Below are 12,377 nucleotides of genomic sequence, written 5' to 3'. Positions count from 1 at the left end.
CCCCCAGGAAGTTTCTTCTTAACTTTGACAGTTGGCACGTGCCTTGAAGCAGGATTCATATTTCTCCTAACGGGATGTACTCCTTATCCGTATAAATGATTAACTCCCCCTCTTTATGGGTGGGAATTTCAAACTTGTCTTTTCCCAAACATTCTAAATGGAGATAATGGTAGAAGTCAAAATCCTACTGAGCCAGGCAGGAAGCAAAGATTTGCATATGTGATTTGATTAGCTGCTGTTCATCAATTCCTTAACTGACTGAGGTGCTAATAAGGATGCAGGAGAGATGTCATCTGATTAGTTAACATAGTGTTAACCTTACAGAGGCTTACACGTCACAGGACTTCTCAGCCAATCATAGGCCAGGATTTGGCATCTGTTTAGTCACCCAGGGGCTTCTGCCACAAGATGATTTCACAATATCCTAATGGCACAAATGGGTGGGAGTCACCAGGCTGGAGGGACAGGGAGAGCTGTTCAAATCAAGCACTTTGGTATCTGTTTATTCTGTCACTAAAAAGAGACAATTAAATGCAAAACCTAGAGTAACAGTGAAGAGAAACATGGAGGTTCCTGCTAGAAGCAGGAGATAGAAAAAGGAGTCAAAGGTCAGGTTGTGACATACCCTGCTCTGCAATGGCTGGGCACAACATTGAGAGGCAGCCTAGAACCTGGCCCACACTGTGCATTCCATGTGAAGGAGGCTGCCTGTTTCCTTAAAGACTGCTAGGTCCACCTGGGTCATGCTCAGCCACAGTCTTTCCAAAATGCAGCATCAAGAATCAAGACCTTTTTAACCAGCCTTCCTGTAGCATGTTAGCATCTGAAGTGGCTGAAGGTGGCTGCAGTTTCCACAGGACAAGGCAGGTTCCCACTTTCCAGCCTCTGACTGTCACTGAGTGACCCACTTCCAAGAGTAAAAAAAACTGTTGCTGTGCAAGGCAGAGCCCTTCCAAGCAGTTCCCACTCAAGGATGCTGCCTCTGCCCTCACAACTTCATGAGACGAGTGATTTGGTTGCGTCTCCTCCGGTCTCCAGCCCACAACTTGCTCTTGGTACGGAATTTCAGCAACTCTGCCTTGTAGTCCTGGTGGTGCATTGGACAGTAGTCCTGGGGTTCACATAGCTCCTGAGAAGGGAAGGGAAGACACATTATCCAGCTAGAGCAAGGGAACCCTAGCCAGCCCATCTAGACAATTCCAATGGCGGGAGCCGGTTCTGCTGTGTTCTCAGTGGTATGGCATTGTTTCTTTGGTTTCACCTCACTGGTAACCAACATCTACTAGTGGGCAGCGGGGCTCAGTCTAGTGGTCTAAGCACAGCAATGGAAGCCAGGAACTCAGTTCTAATCCCACTGCCAACACTGACTTTTCTGACTTGTTATGGCCTTGAGGCAAGTCAGCCCCTATCTCAGAAGGTCTAAGACTCCTTATCCCCACCAGTAGGATGCCCTGCTATTACCATGTACTCAGGGAAGAACTCCTTGTAGCCTCCCTTCAGGATGTAGAGCTCAGGATAGTGTAGTGCAGGGTACTCGTTCATGGCTCGATCTTCTGCCCTCAGATAGCGGCACCTTCAAACAGCAACATGTGGAGCTAAGTCAGACAGGCAGTAGCAGGAGTTATTTCAGCAAGGAGCACCCACCCCCTGCTAGCAGCTGCCTTTTCCCAGCTCTGACCAGACAGGACCTGCACTCACATCTTGGGGCCCCGTTCTGAGGAGAATTCACAGTGGAACACAAGGACAATGCGTTTCTGTGGCGTGGATGGGAACCGAGGCTTCTTCAGCAAGAATTCAAAGACATCTTCCTGCCTGTGAAAGTTCAGAGCCCCCTGCGGTGCAGAAGAGGGCGGGAGGGGAGGGAGAAAGATCGATTCTCAGCAACACATGGGGATATCGACAGCCAAGTGTGGCTCATCACAGACACCTCGTGCCCCTGCCCAGTTCCACCCAACTTCAGACTCCCCAGTTCCCTCACCTTTATGTGCCCCCCTAGATACTCATAGGGGTAGCGACAGTCGATGATGTAGAATGTCTCAATCAAGCTTTGGAATTGCCCAAAGAGAAGAGCAGCCACCTGTAAATGATCCAATTTACACTTAAAGGATTCAACAATGAGGGGCAGCTCCCAGCTACACAACTTCCCCTTCTGAGACAGAAGGGCTCTTCTTGTCAGGCCAGCAAGCAGCACAGGCTGTGTGCAGCAGGGATCACTCAGCCAAAATACAAGAGAACTTCAAGTGATGCTTGTGGCTGGAAAAGGGCGTGGCTAGTTATGCTCTAGTGCTAACAAGCTTTGAAGGCTGGATTAAGGAGTCTTTCTCCACATTAATGCAGTCAAGACTTGAACCAGGGTTCATAAGCAGCAGCTTCAACAGGCAGGTCAAACAGCCGTCACCAAGCAGCTCTCAGGAGGAACACGCAAGGATGTTGGAGGGGAGGGAGAGGCAGAGCTAGGAGCACAGGCCCGCTTGGAGTGGGGAAGGACACAGTTAGAGACATGGGGGGAGGCCATTGCTCACAGTCTCCGGGGTGATGTATCTCAGATCCTGTTGCCGTCCTGTCACTGTCGGCAGCGCATACACCTAGAGAGACATTCTCAGTCCAGCTCAGAATCATAATAGCTGCAAAGCCCCTGCTCTTCTAGATCCTGAAACTCAGACTGGTTCCCACCCCCCACGCCCTGTGATGACTGTCCCTGTATCCTTCACCCCCCATCCACTCAACCCACCCACATTCTCCATCCTCTGATTAAATCCATAAATGTTTCTTTGAGCACAGGATTCCTGTGTTTGCTAAGAGATATTGCTCTCTGATCCTTGATTTACCTGCCACTTCCTTGGAGGCATCGGGACTTGATTCTGAATCAAAGATTGTTTAACATGTAGAAACCAAACCAGCTCCCTAGGAGTGTCTCTGGGGGTTACAGCCTAGGATTCTCATCCCGCTGCTGTGCGGCAAGGAAAATAACCAGCTCTGCACATCAGTATTAGATGGCTCTTTCTCCCACATCAAGGCATACCCCTTCTGAGAGCTGGAAGACTGCTCAGGGCACAGGTGGCTGGAGCAGACACAGACCTTAGAGAAGTCCCCGATGAGCTGTCGGAAGCCACAGTCCTGATCAAGAAATTTGACAATTTCCATATCTGAGAGTGAGGCAGTCTTCTTCAGAGTTGCGCCCTGCAACCAACCAGGCAGCCATCAGCAATGCACAAGCCAACCAGTCCCTAACCAGCTAGTCCACTGTGTGGCTCTGCCCATATGGACTGGGCAACACCCGTCTTACAGTTTCCCCAAAGCAAAGGCTGGACTACCCCCTCCAAAGCCCCTGGCATAAGAACGGCCAGACAGTGGCCAATGCCAGGTGCCCCAGAATGAACAAGACAGGTAATCATCAACTGATCCATTCCCTGTCACCTTGTGATGGACTAGGAATGTTCTTAATGTTTTCTATGAATACTGTGTTGGTGCCTCAGTGTCCCCTAGGCAGTTCTTAAGTATCTGGCAGAGCAAAGGGCCAGTGCACCTAAATGCCTGGCACTCTGTCTCCTAGAAACTGATGGCCTGGGCCCCTCCTCTGCAAAGGTGCCAACTGAAGGTGTTGGAGACAAAGAGATCAGGTGACCTCATGGCCCGGGAAAGGAGCTGAGCAGAGAGGAGGGGCTGGAGGGGGTTGTTAGCCTGGAACTGGCTGAGGGCAGATGTGGGGGTCTGGCTCACGGCCCCCAGAATGGACCCGGCTGAGGGGTCTGGTTCGCTGTATCTACAAGCTCTGTTTTAGACCCTGTTCCTGTCATCGAATAAACCTCTGTTTCACTGGCTGGCTGAGAGTCACGTCTGACTGCAAAGTGGGGGTGCAGGACCCTGTGGCTTCCCCAGGACCCCGCCTGGGTGGGCTTGCTGTGGGAAGCGCACGGAGGGGCAGAGGATGCTAAATGCTCCAAGGAGAGACCCAGGAGGTGAAGACGTATGAGCTTCTTGCCCTGAACAAGTCTGCTCCAAGGGAGAGGCGGCTCCCCAAAGTCCTGACTGGCTTTGTGGGGAGCTGTTCCAGAGCATCGCCCGGTGACTCCGTGACACACTCATTCCCAGCTTCTGGCAAAAGAGGCCAGGGACACCATCCCTGCCCATCCTGGCTAATAGCCATTCATGGACCTGTCCTCCATGAACTTATCTAGTTATTTTTTGAAGCCTGTTATAGTCTTGGCCTTCGTAACATCCTCTGGCATATCCCCCCTTAGTCATCTCTTTTCCAAGTTGAAAAGTCCCAGTCTTATTAATTTCTCCTCCTATGGAAGCTGTTCCATACCCCAATCATTTTTGTTGCCCTTTTCTGAACCTTTTCCAATTCCAATATATCTTTTTGAGATGGAGAGACCACATCTGCACATAATATTCAAGATGTGGATGTACCATGGATTTATATAGAGGCAGTATGATATTTTCTGTCTTATTATCTATCCCTTTCTTAATGATTCCCAGGTCTGGCTCCATTACCTGCTCCAGCTCCTCATAGACACGGCTGCGTCTCAGTTTCACCTTGACTGGAGTTTCATTGTCCTGGCATCTCACTATTCGCTTCAGCACCGGTCTGTCCAACTTCTCTGGCATGGACGGTGAGCGGTACAGGCGACTTCTGTTGATAGAGACCTGCTTGGAGACAGACAAGAGGGGAAAGAAAGGCAAGTCACAAGGGGGCGCCATCTCCCCAGCTCAACACTCTTGGAGCAATACTCCCTGCCCGGAAGCCTAGGTTGCAGAGACTCATCCCTATAAAGCCCCTTTGGAGCTGGAAACAGAGCAGCTCCTCCTAGAATGTCAATAAGTGGATAGTGAACAATGCCAGCCCAAGCAGCACCCGCAAGTCCAAGAATGACTTTTGCCCTGCAGGATACAAGCTTTGCCTAGACACCTGGACAGGTCTGATTTAAATGATGTATTAGTAGATAAGCTCACTCACTTCACTAACATTGATGTCCTGTGTGAGCAGGGGTCCAGAGAGCAGGATAGCCATGCTGGAGGACAGGTTCCCAGCCACTTGTTTCTGGGGGGCAGAGAAACAGCATTAATCACAAGCACAACTCACCTGAAATAACTGTCAGGCATCCAGTGACCAAGAGTAACCTGTAGCTGTGTGCTGCTGTGCCCAGGGATGGAGGGAGGACACACAGCTAGACATCTGCTAGCGTCCAGGACGGCTGCTCACTTCCCAGATAGCTCCCCTCCTCCAGCTCTGGAAGGGGAGAGGTGAGCTCTGCATCTTCTCCCAGTGGAGCTCAGGCTGCCAATACTTTGTCCAGCTAAACACTACCAAAGCTGCCCAGGTCCCAAGAAACATCCAGAATGCTCCCAAACACCTGATGACTCTTGGTAGCCTGTCAGTCCAGTCCAGAACAGACTCTGAAGTGTCTACTTCCCCAGCCTGTGAACTGCTCCATGAAGCACACAGTGGACTACATGCAGGGCAGATGATGATCATGCTTGGCTCCTCTCACCTCCTTGTCTTCTTGTTCATTGAGGAAGAACTCTTCAAAGCTATCCAAATTCTCTGCCATTCTGCATGGATGTGGTGCCACTGCAGCAATTGGGCTGCCCAAATCTTTCACTTCACACTCCTCCAAGCCCCCTGCATCCTGACATGGGAAGAGATGGAGTTAGAGTCCTGCAACAGTGCCTTGTTCCCACCCAAGCAAGCTGCACTGCAGATCCCAGACCTGCTCTGCCATGCTGTCCAGTGCCACCCATTGACAGTAACTCCTGATGGTGGAGAACCAGACTTCATATGGTCAGTCTATTAACTAATCCCAAAGAGTACTGCTTAGGGCTGTTGCAGAGCAGACTTCCCTGACTGCCCCCAGCATCAAACCAATTCACAAACCTGTGACCTCTGATTCCTGCTCTCCACAGAAAGCAGGGCTTCAGACAAGGCACAGACAGTGCCTCTGATCAGAAAAGGGAGATCTGACCCAGACTGCTCCCCTCCTCCACATCTCAGAGGAGGGCTCATCCCCATCCAGCCCTGTCTATCATTGGCATTACCCTCCCCACACTCACCGTATCAGGTCATTGGATACTGAGAAGCCTAAAGCATTAACTCACCAGCTCAGCTGTCGCTCTCTTTCGAAACAGCAGGGACCTAGGCATTTGCCACCCTGGGCGCTTAAACCAGCTGCCCTCCTGAAACAAGAGAAAGAGCAAGGGGCCTTGAGCTGAGAGCTGGTCACATCTGCCACCTCCAGGGTTTCAAACCTCCCCTGGCATTAAACAGGCACTGGATCTTGGTTCGGAGTAGATTCAGCACCACAGTTAGTGCAGAAAGAGGAAAGGCAATTTGGGGATCCTAGAGGATTACTCCCTTCCATATTCAGTGCCTGATAAGGATTCTGTGCTACAGAGCTGCAGTACTGACATGTGCTCCCATCTGCCCCTACTTCCAGCAAATGCCTGTGCAGCCCCCCAGCCCCATCCAGCAGGTACTCACGTTTTCCTTGTTCAGGGAGTTGTCTATCTCATTGCCCTCTCGATGCATGGAGCCCGGGGAACTTGGTGTGCTGCAGAATACCTGGGGCTACAATGCATAGAAGGGATTGTTCACTGAGTCAATGGTAAACATGAGGCCTGAGACCTGCAGTCAGTGTCCCACTTCACCTACCCTCCTTACACCAGCCCACAGCATTTCCTGGGCCTGCTCAGATGCCCCAACTCCACCCGGTAACAAAATAACCTGTCTCCCAACGCAGAGGAGTCACTTACCAGGAAAGATTTTACATTCTGCCTCTGTGCCTCTCTGCAGGGAGAAAAACAGCCTGTTAGAGTGTCCTAGGGCTTGCTCTGCTGTCCAGCCTGCACGTCCTCAGGGAGGACACACCCACTTCAGTATGTCCCTGCAGAACTTATGGTGAATGACAATGCTCAGCACTAACACAGCACCCTGGTGATGCTCAGCAGGCAGGACAGGACAATTATCCCATTTTATGGAAGGGACACTGAGTCTCAGAGAAACACAGTCTCGCCCTGGGCCACATGGTGAGTCACTGGCAGAGCTGGGATTAGAACTCAGGGATCCTGCCCCTCATTTTACAGCTCATTCCCCTATTTATGCTAAACAGGACATGGCTGGCCAGCTGCAAACTGTCTCTCTCATATTTCCAGAGTTTTGTGTAAAACTGAGTAAGAAATAATACCACACCCAGTGCAACTGGTGCTCCCATGGTGACCCTAAAAACCAAGTTTCTCACATCACAAAAAACACTGCGTTGTCAGTAGGCTCAGAAAAGACAGACTGAATTGTTCCCAATTGTTCCTGAATTGTTCTGGCCTCCAGACCCAACGCTACCTATCCAGGCCCAGGCAGGACTGAAACCAGAAAACATATGTACTACATGAGGCCAGCTAAAGACGATGGGCAGAGCCGCTCTAGGCAAGAACGTGCAGGCTGTCTGTAATCAGCAGGAGGTTGCCTCATGAGAGGAACATGTTGATGAGAGTGTAGGAGAGAAAACAGCCATTTCTGACAGCAGCCTAGCCACATGCACCACCTGGTCTGGAATGTCTCCTGCATGAGTGGGCAGGGCAGGGAAGCAATAAGCTCCCATCTAGGAAACTGAACAAACTTCAAAGATTGTTCTCTTGTGTATTGCAGTAGTGCCCAAAGGCCCTGCTTGGGCATCACTGCGCTGGCACTGCCCCAAAGAGCTGAGTCTAATCTGAAATACGACTTGCCAAGCGAGCATGCCAGACAGAGGAGGGTGTGCATGTGTTGGGGGGATGGGATCCGACTCAGCCATGGCCATAGGGCTGGATGCTGCACAGTCATCCTGTTAATTTTACAAACTGCACTCAACCCAGTCAGCCTTGTTGTCATTGGTCAGTGATCTTATGCATGGTCTCAGCAGAAGTGGTTCTTGAGAAGGATTTGAGGAAGAAGAGACCAGTGGCCTGCTGTACTAATTTAGATGGAATATGGGCTGAAGGCGTTAACATAACCCAGTCACTGTCCAACATTAAACTCTATTAAACTAGGTCTGGGGTTTGGTATACAGGGACCACAGCCTGCTTAGTACTATGGCAGACACATTAAAAATCCTTTTAAATCTTCTATTAAAGATGCAGAAAAGAAGGAAAGCAGTTAGAGCATTTAAAATCTAAAATATTAAGTAAAGCTTTAATTTTAACATCCCTTGTTCCCTTTCCTGTTAGCTGTAGAGAGTTTTAGAAGAAAAAAACCCTTGTGTGACAATCTATTCAATGGCATCAAAGGTGAACATGAATGCAGGGGACTAGACTAGGTAACCTCTCAAGGTCCCTTCCAGTCCTACGATAATTATGTCTGCTTTGGTAAGAGTGAAAAAGTTAGTTGAGATGAGCTGGAGCTGTTGTTGTTGCTACTTCTGTTAAAGTCCTAAACTGTCCCTTTGGGGAAAAGAAAAGAAAATAAGTTAGTTGAGATTAATGACAGCTGCAGCAACAGCTCCAGTTTAAATCCAATCTTGTTTCATCTCAGTTGGTGGCTGGGATTCAGCTGGAGCTGCTCTGGGTGGCAATGTAGTCTGGCTCAGTCTGGTCAGGACATTGCTCAGAGGCCCAGAAACCCAGGAGATGGTGGGGGTAACAGCCATGATGGCAAAGCTTGCTTCTATTTGTTCTTCCATCTGTCCTTCCCTATTTTCTTCCCAAAATCTCTTTCTTTAAGGACCCATAAAGGAAACAGTGGGTAAAATAGCTGTTGTAATAACTGGCCCTACAACTTTACCCTAACTGTACGAAAGTTCTAAGATGTTACCTGTCATAACAGATGTTAATGTGAGTAGGTTAAATTGTTTTCAGTAATGAATGTTTATTATTTAGTCCACCAGTTAGGGCTAGTTTCTGACATACCAATTTTGGTTACTTAATTTTTGGTTCCACAGGCATGATTTTAATATAGTCCTTGAGTTATATCAAAGTTGCCTTTTTGTGTAGACTAAATCAGTTTTTCTGTCTCCCTTTTGTATCTTGTCCCATCAACATTTGTTGTTATTGGCTATTGTCACATATTATGAACATTTATATACTTACTACAGTTGAGCTCATAATTAAGAGTAAATTTGTAGGCCTAATTATTACAACAGGCCTTCAGATTTACTCAGAGATCTTTTTTATTTTACCTTGCTGCTCTTTTCACATGTGAGCACAGCAATGCAGATATACACCAGAAATGGTGCCTGCATGACCATGCTGGAGACTAGCCACAGAACAGGTAATGTATGGACAGCTGCAGCACAGAACTTCACTTCACACCCTCGCACGCCTCAATCATGTTTTGGAAGGATCCCATCAAAGCGAATTCAATTACTGTGGCCCATTTACTCCTTGGTCTCTCCATTGAGGCTGCTGACAAAGCAGTGTTTTTTCGTGATATGAAAACCTCTGAACTAGGAACTGGGCTGAGTCGGTTTAAAAAAAAAAACACCACACAATGCTCATTTCACATGAGAACTAGAGCCACGGAATAGAAACTACTTTGCGTTACTACTAACGGCAGCCAGATCTGAACAGCTGATTGGAGGTGAAGGAATCCATATTATTACTGAGCCTCTCCGTAAATTAATGGTGGTTATGATTAAATAGACTTCAAAAGGAAATGGAGTGCAAAGACTCAACAGCTGGAAAGGAAAGGTTTGCATGACATGGCACATGGTGCACTCCATCTAGAACCTAAATGTTAACACTCCTTGCTTAACTACACAGTATCTTCCAGCCAGGAGCCACTCACATTTTATAAAGATAAGAAGACTATCTGGACAGGACAGGAAAGATCCCTGCTACTTTTGAGGGGGAATCCCTTCCTTAGCCCAAGCGTGGTATGTATTGCCATTTCAGAGCATATCATTCTTCATCTGATCTGGCTCATTAACAGGAACTACAGATACTGTAGTGATGGGTACTCATAGAAGAGCCCTGATATACAGAACTTACAGTCCATCCTGAGGTCCTGATGAGTCCACCCGACCTGCAACTGAAGAAAGATGAGTCAGCAAAACACAGTGGGCATGAGCATGGAGAACGAAGTAGGAGCAATTATGTGAAATGAAGAAAAGGCTTCTAGAATCCCCTGTGGCCAACATTCTATGACTATCCAAGATGGGAGATTAGACAGAAAAGGATAATGGTAGGCTGAATATCAGGAACACCTCCTAGTGAGGAGACCAAGGCTGTGGAATGGTCTCCAGGAAGTAACTGGAGACATTTTAAACTACAGTGGGAAAAATTCTAGAAATTATACAGCAGGACTCAGTGTTGCACAGTCCCGAGGGATGGATTAGACAAACTTGAAGATTTTGAAATTCACAAAATGAGTAAAGCAGCATTTGCTGCTGATTTAACTTGTTCAAGGAAGACTATATTTGTAACCTTCACTTTTAAGGCACAGTGAGAGGGGGATGTGCTCCACTAATATTGCTGATGTGTTGCAACAGCATCCCTAGATTTATGTAAACTCTAAAGACAAATTATCCCATGTGCCAAAGCTTTCCATGCTTTGGCACCAGCACAGTTAGAGAACAGATCAAGGGAGCATTCTAGGAGAATAGCTACAACAGCCAATCTTTTCACTATAAGGATGGCGGAGTTCTTTCCACCTGGCTAGGCTGTGAAGCCTCATCCTTGTGGAAGCTGGGCTCCTTTTGGACTGTCTCCTATTGAAGGGGTGTACAGCTGGAGTTGAGGATTCAGAGAGTGTTGGCACCATTATTAACAATTACAAGCACTGACTGTTGGAAATGGCTAGTCAGGTGAGTTGCAGCTACTGCCTATACTATGCAAAATGTTATTATTTTACTTGTCTTCATCTAACCACAACCCATCTATCTGTTTAAGACACACGTTGAATCTTTTCATAATACCCGAATGAGAGAGTTCTCAGGGACTCTCTTATTACTTATTTAACAGCATATAGCAAAATGAGGTACTGGTCCTTGACTGGGACCCCTAGATAGGCATTCCTGCAATACAAAATATAAAATAAAACAGTAATAATCGGAAGGAGCTGAGCTGGCTGGCAGTACTAGTTGTAACCAAAATGTTCTTTTGGGTCTTGCCACCAGCATAATAGCAAGCAATAAAACTAGGGCTAAGGCTCAGAATTTTGTCCCAGCCAGTCAGCTCTTACCAGCCATGTCTGGGGAATGGGTGAAATTGAAGGCAGGCATCTCCTCACCACTGCTGAGATCAGACAGATCTAGACAGCACTTTGGCGTATCCCTGCAACAACAAATCAAAATCAAAAGTATCAGGGGATGGGGAAAATTGCGACATTTTTGTAAATCAGCATGTGGACATCAAGGTATGAGACTACACTGGATCCAACAGCAGTATCTCTGTCAGAACTCTCTTCTGCATCATGCACCCACTTAGAGCCGCCGGAACCATAAGAGGTACCTTCCTCAGCCCTATCCGAAGAACTCAGAACCTGAACTTTGTGAGCCATTTCTGGAGGTTTTCTGGGTGCCTTTATAAAAAGATGCTGTTCACACCAAGAAACTTTTTTTTAAATGATTTGCTCCTCCCCCCCCCGAGTTTCTTGCAGAAGCCCGTGCTGGGACAGAGAGTCTTATAGTCCTCTTTGGTTCCTTTTGAGCATACCTCGCAGGCATCACAACCTTTAGATTAAAGTTGTTTTCAACACAGTGATGCAAACACTAAACAGCAAGAAAATCCTAAATTTAGGCCTGAATGTATCAACCTTGCCCCCACCCATCAAGAGCAAGCTGCTGACCCAATCCTTGTAGTAGGAGCACTGGTTGATGTGTTCATGCTGACCCAAGCTGAGCAAAGAGACTGCTCTTACCCCCCCCACCAACCTTTTCCAATGCTACCTGCAGTGCTTGGGCCCCTCACCATGCTGTGGGGAGATCAGAAGCACTATTAGGTCTCTGCCTGCTGGGCAGCCTGAGCAGCAGGTGGCTGAAACACCAAAGGATTTCAGCATAAGAACAAGTTAGGCTTGTACGTGGCCCTTGTTCTGCTCCGGGGCGGGTGCAGGGCAGATTCCGTGGCTGCCGAGTCTGTGCCCCGGCACGTCACTCCTGCCTGGGGCTGTTCCGCCTCCCAGCTGCCCGTCGGGAGATTCTCCCCGCGCGGCCCCAGCGCCCGGGCGGAGGGTGGCCAAGGCGGCGAGACGGGATTTACCCAGCCAAGGTGCTGAGGTTCCTGAAGCCCCGAGCGAGGTCGGTGACCGGGGTGCGGGGCAGATCCGGGGTGAAGGGCAGGGAGACCTCGGTGTCCCGCAGCAAGTCCAGCACCATCCTGCAGCTGGCTCGGAAGCCGAGACGCGAGCGGGGCCCGCCGGGTGCCCCGGGGGAGAGACTCCCGGCCATGGCGCCGCGGGACCGCCACCT

General features: G+C 48.7%; 1 protein-coding gene across 3 annotated transcripts; it reads right to left on the bottom strand.

The window, feature by feature from the left end:
• Positions 1-500: 500 nt before the first annotated feature.
• Positions 501-12,367, bottom strand: CDC25C (cell division cycle 25C). 3 transcript variants are annotated; one of them, XM_050962341.1, is made up of 15 exons: positions 12,169-12,367; positions 11,150-11,241; positions 9,958-9,997; positions 6,754-6,787; positions 6,482-6,568; positions 6,100-6,177; positions 5,496-5,633; positions 4,961-5,044; positions 4,498-4,650; positions 3,079-3,180; positions 2,523-2,585; positions 1,979-2,077; positions 1,699-1,832; positions 1,462-1,573; positions 501-1,129 (listed from the first exon to the last, which is right to left on the bottom strand). In XM_050962341.1, exons 1-15 carry the CDS (start codon positions 12,354-12,356, stop codon positions 989-991), a joined length of 1,545 nt encoding a protein of 514 aa, XP_050818298.1. In that variant the 5' UTR covers positions 12,357-12,367; the 3' UTR covers positions 501-988. The 3 variants fall into 3 exon arrangements, with proteins under 3 accessions (XP_050818298.1, XP_050818299.1, XP_050818300.1); XM_050962343.1 differs by having other exon boundaries at positions 1,039-1,129; positions 1,440-1,573; XM_050962342.1 differs by lacking the exon at positions 1,979-2,077.
• Positions 12,368-12,377: the final 10 nt, after the last annotated feature.

This window comes from Gopherus flavomarginatus, chromosome 7, assembly GCF_025201925.1.
Source record: "Gopherus flavomarginatus isolate rGopFla2 chromosome 7, rGopFla2.mat.asm, whole genome shotgun sequence".
Lineage (NCBI taxonomy): Eukaryota > Metazoa > Chordata > Testudines > Testudinidae > Gopherus > Gopherus flavomarginatus.
This window is presented reverse-complemented; position numbering and strand designations above follow the sequence as displayed.

Excerpts from the sequence above, each read along its gene's own strand:
- CDC25C (XM_050962341.1), bottom strand. The coding sequence starts at position 12,356 with ATGGCCGGGAGTCTCTCCCCCGGGGCACCCGGCGGGCCCCGCTCGCGT. Across the intron at positions 11,242-12,168 it reads AACCTCAGCACCTTGGCTGG|GGATACGCCAAAGTGCTGTC; the intron begins GTAAATCCCGTC and ends TTGTTGTTGCAG. Across the intron at positions 5,045-5,495 it reads ATGAACAAGAAGACAAGGAG|AAACAAGTGGCTGGGAACCT; the intron begins GTGAGAGGAGCC and ends TCTGCCCCCCAG.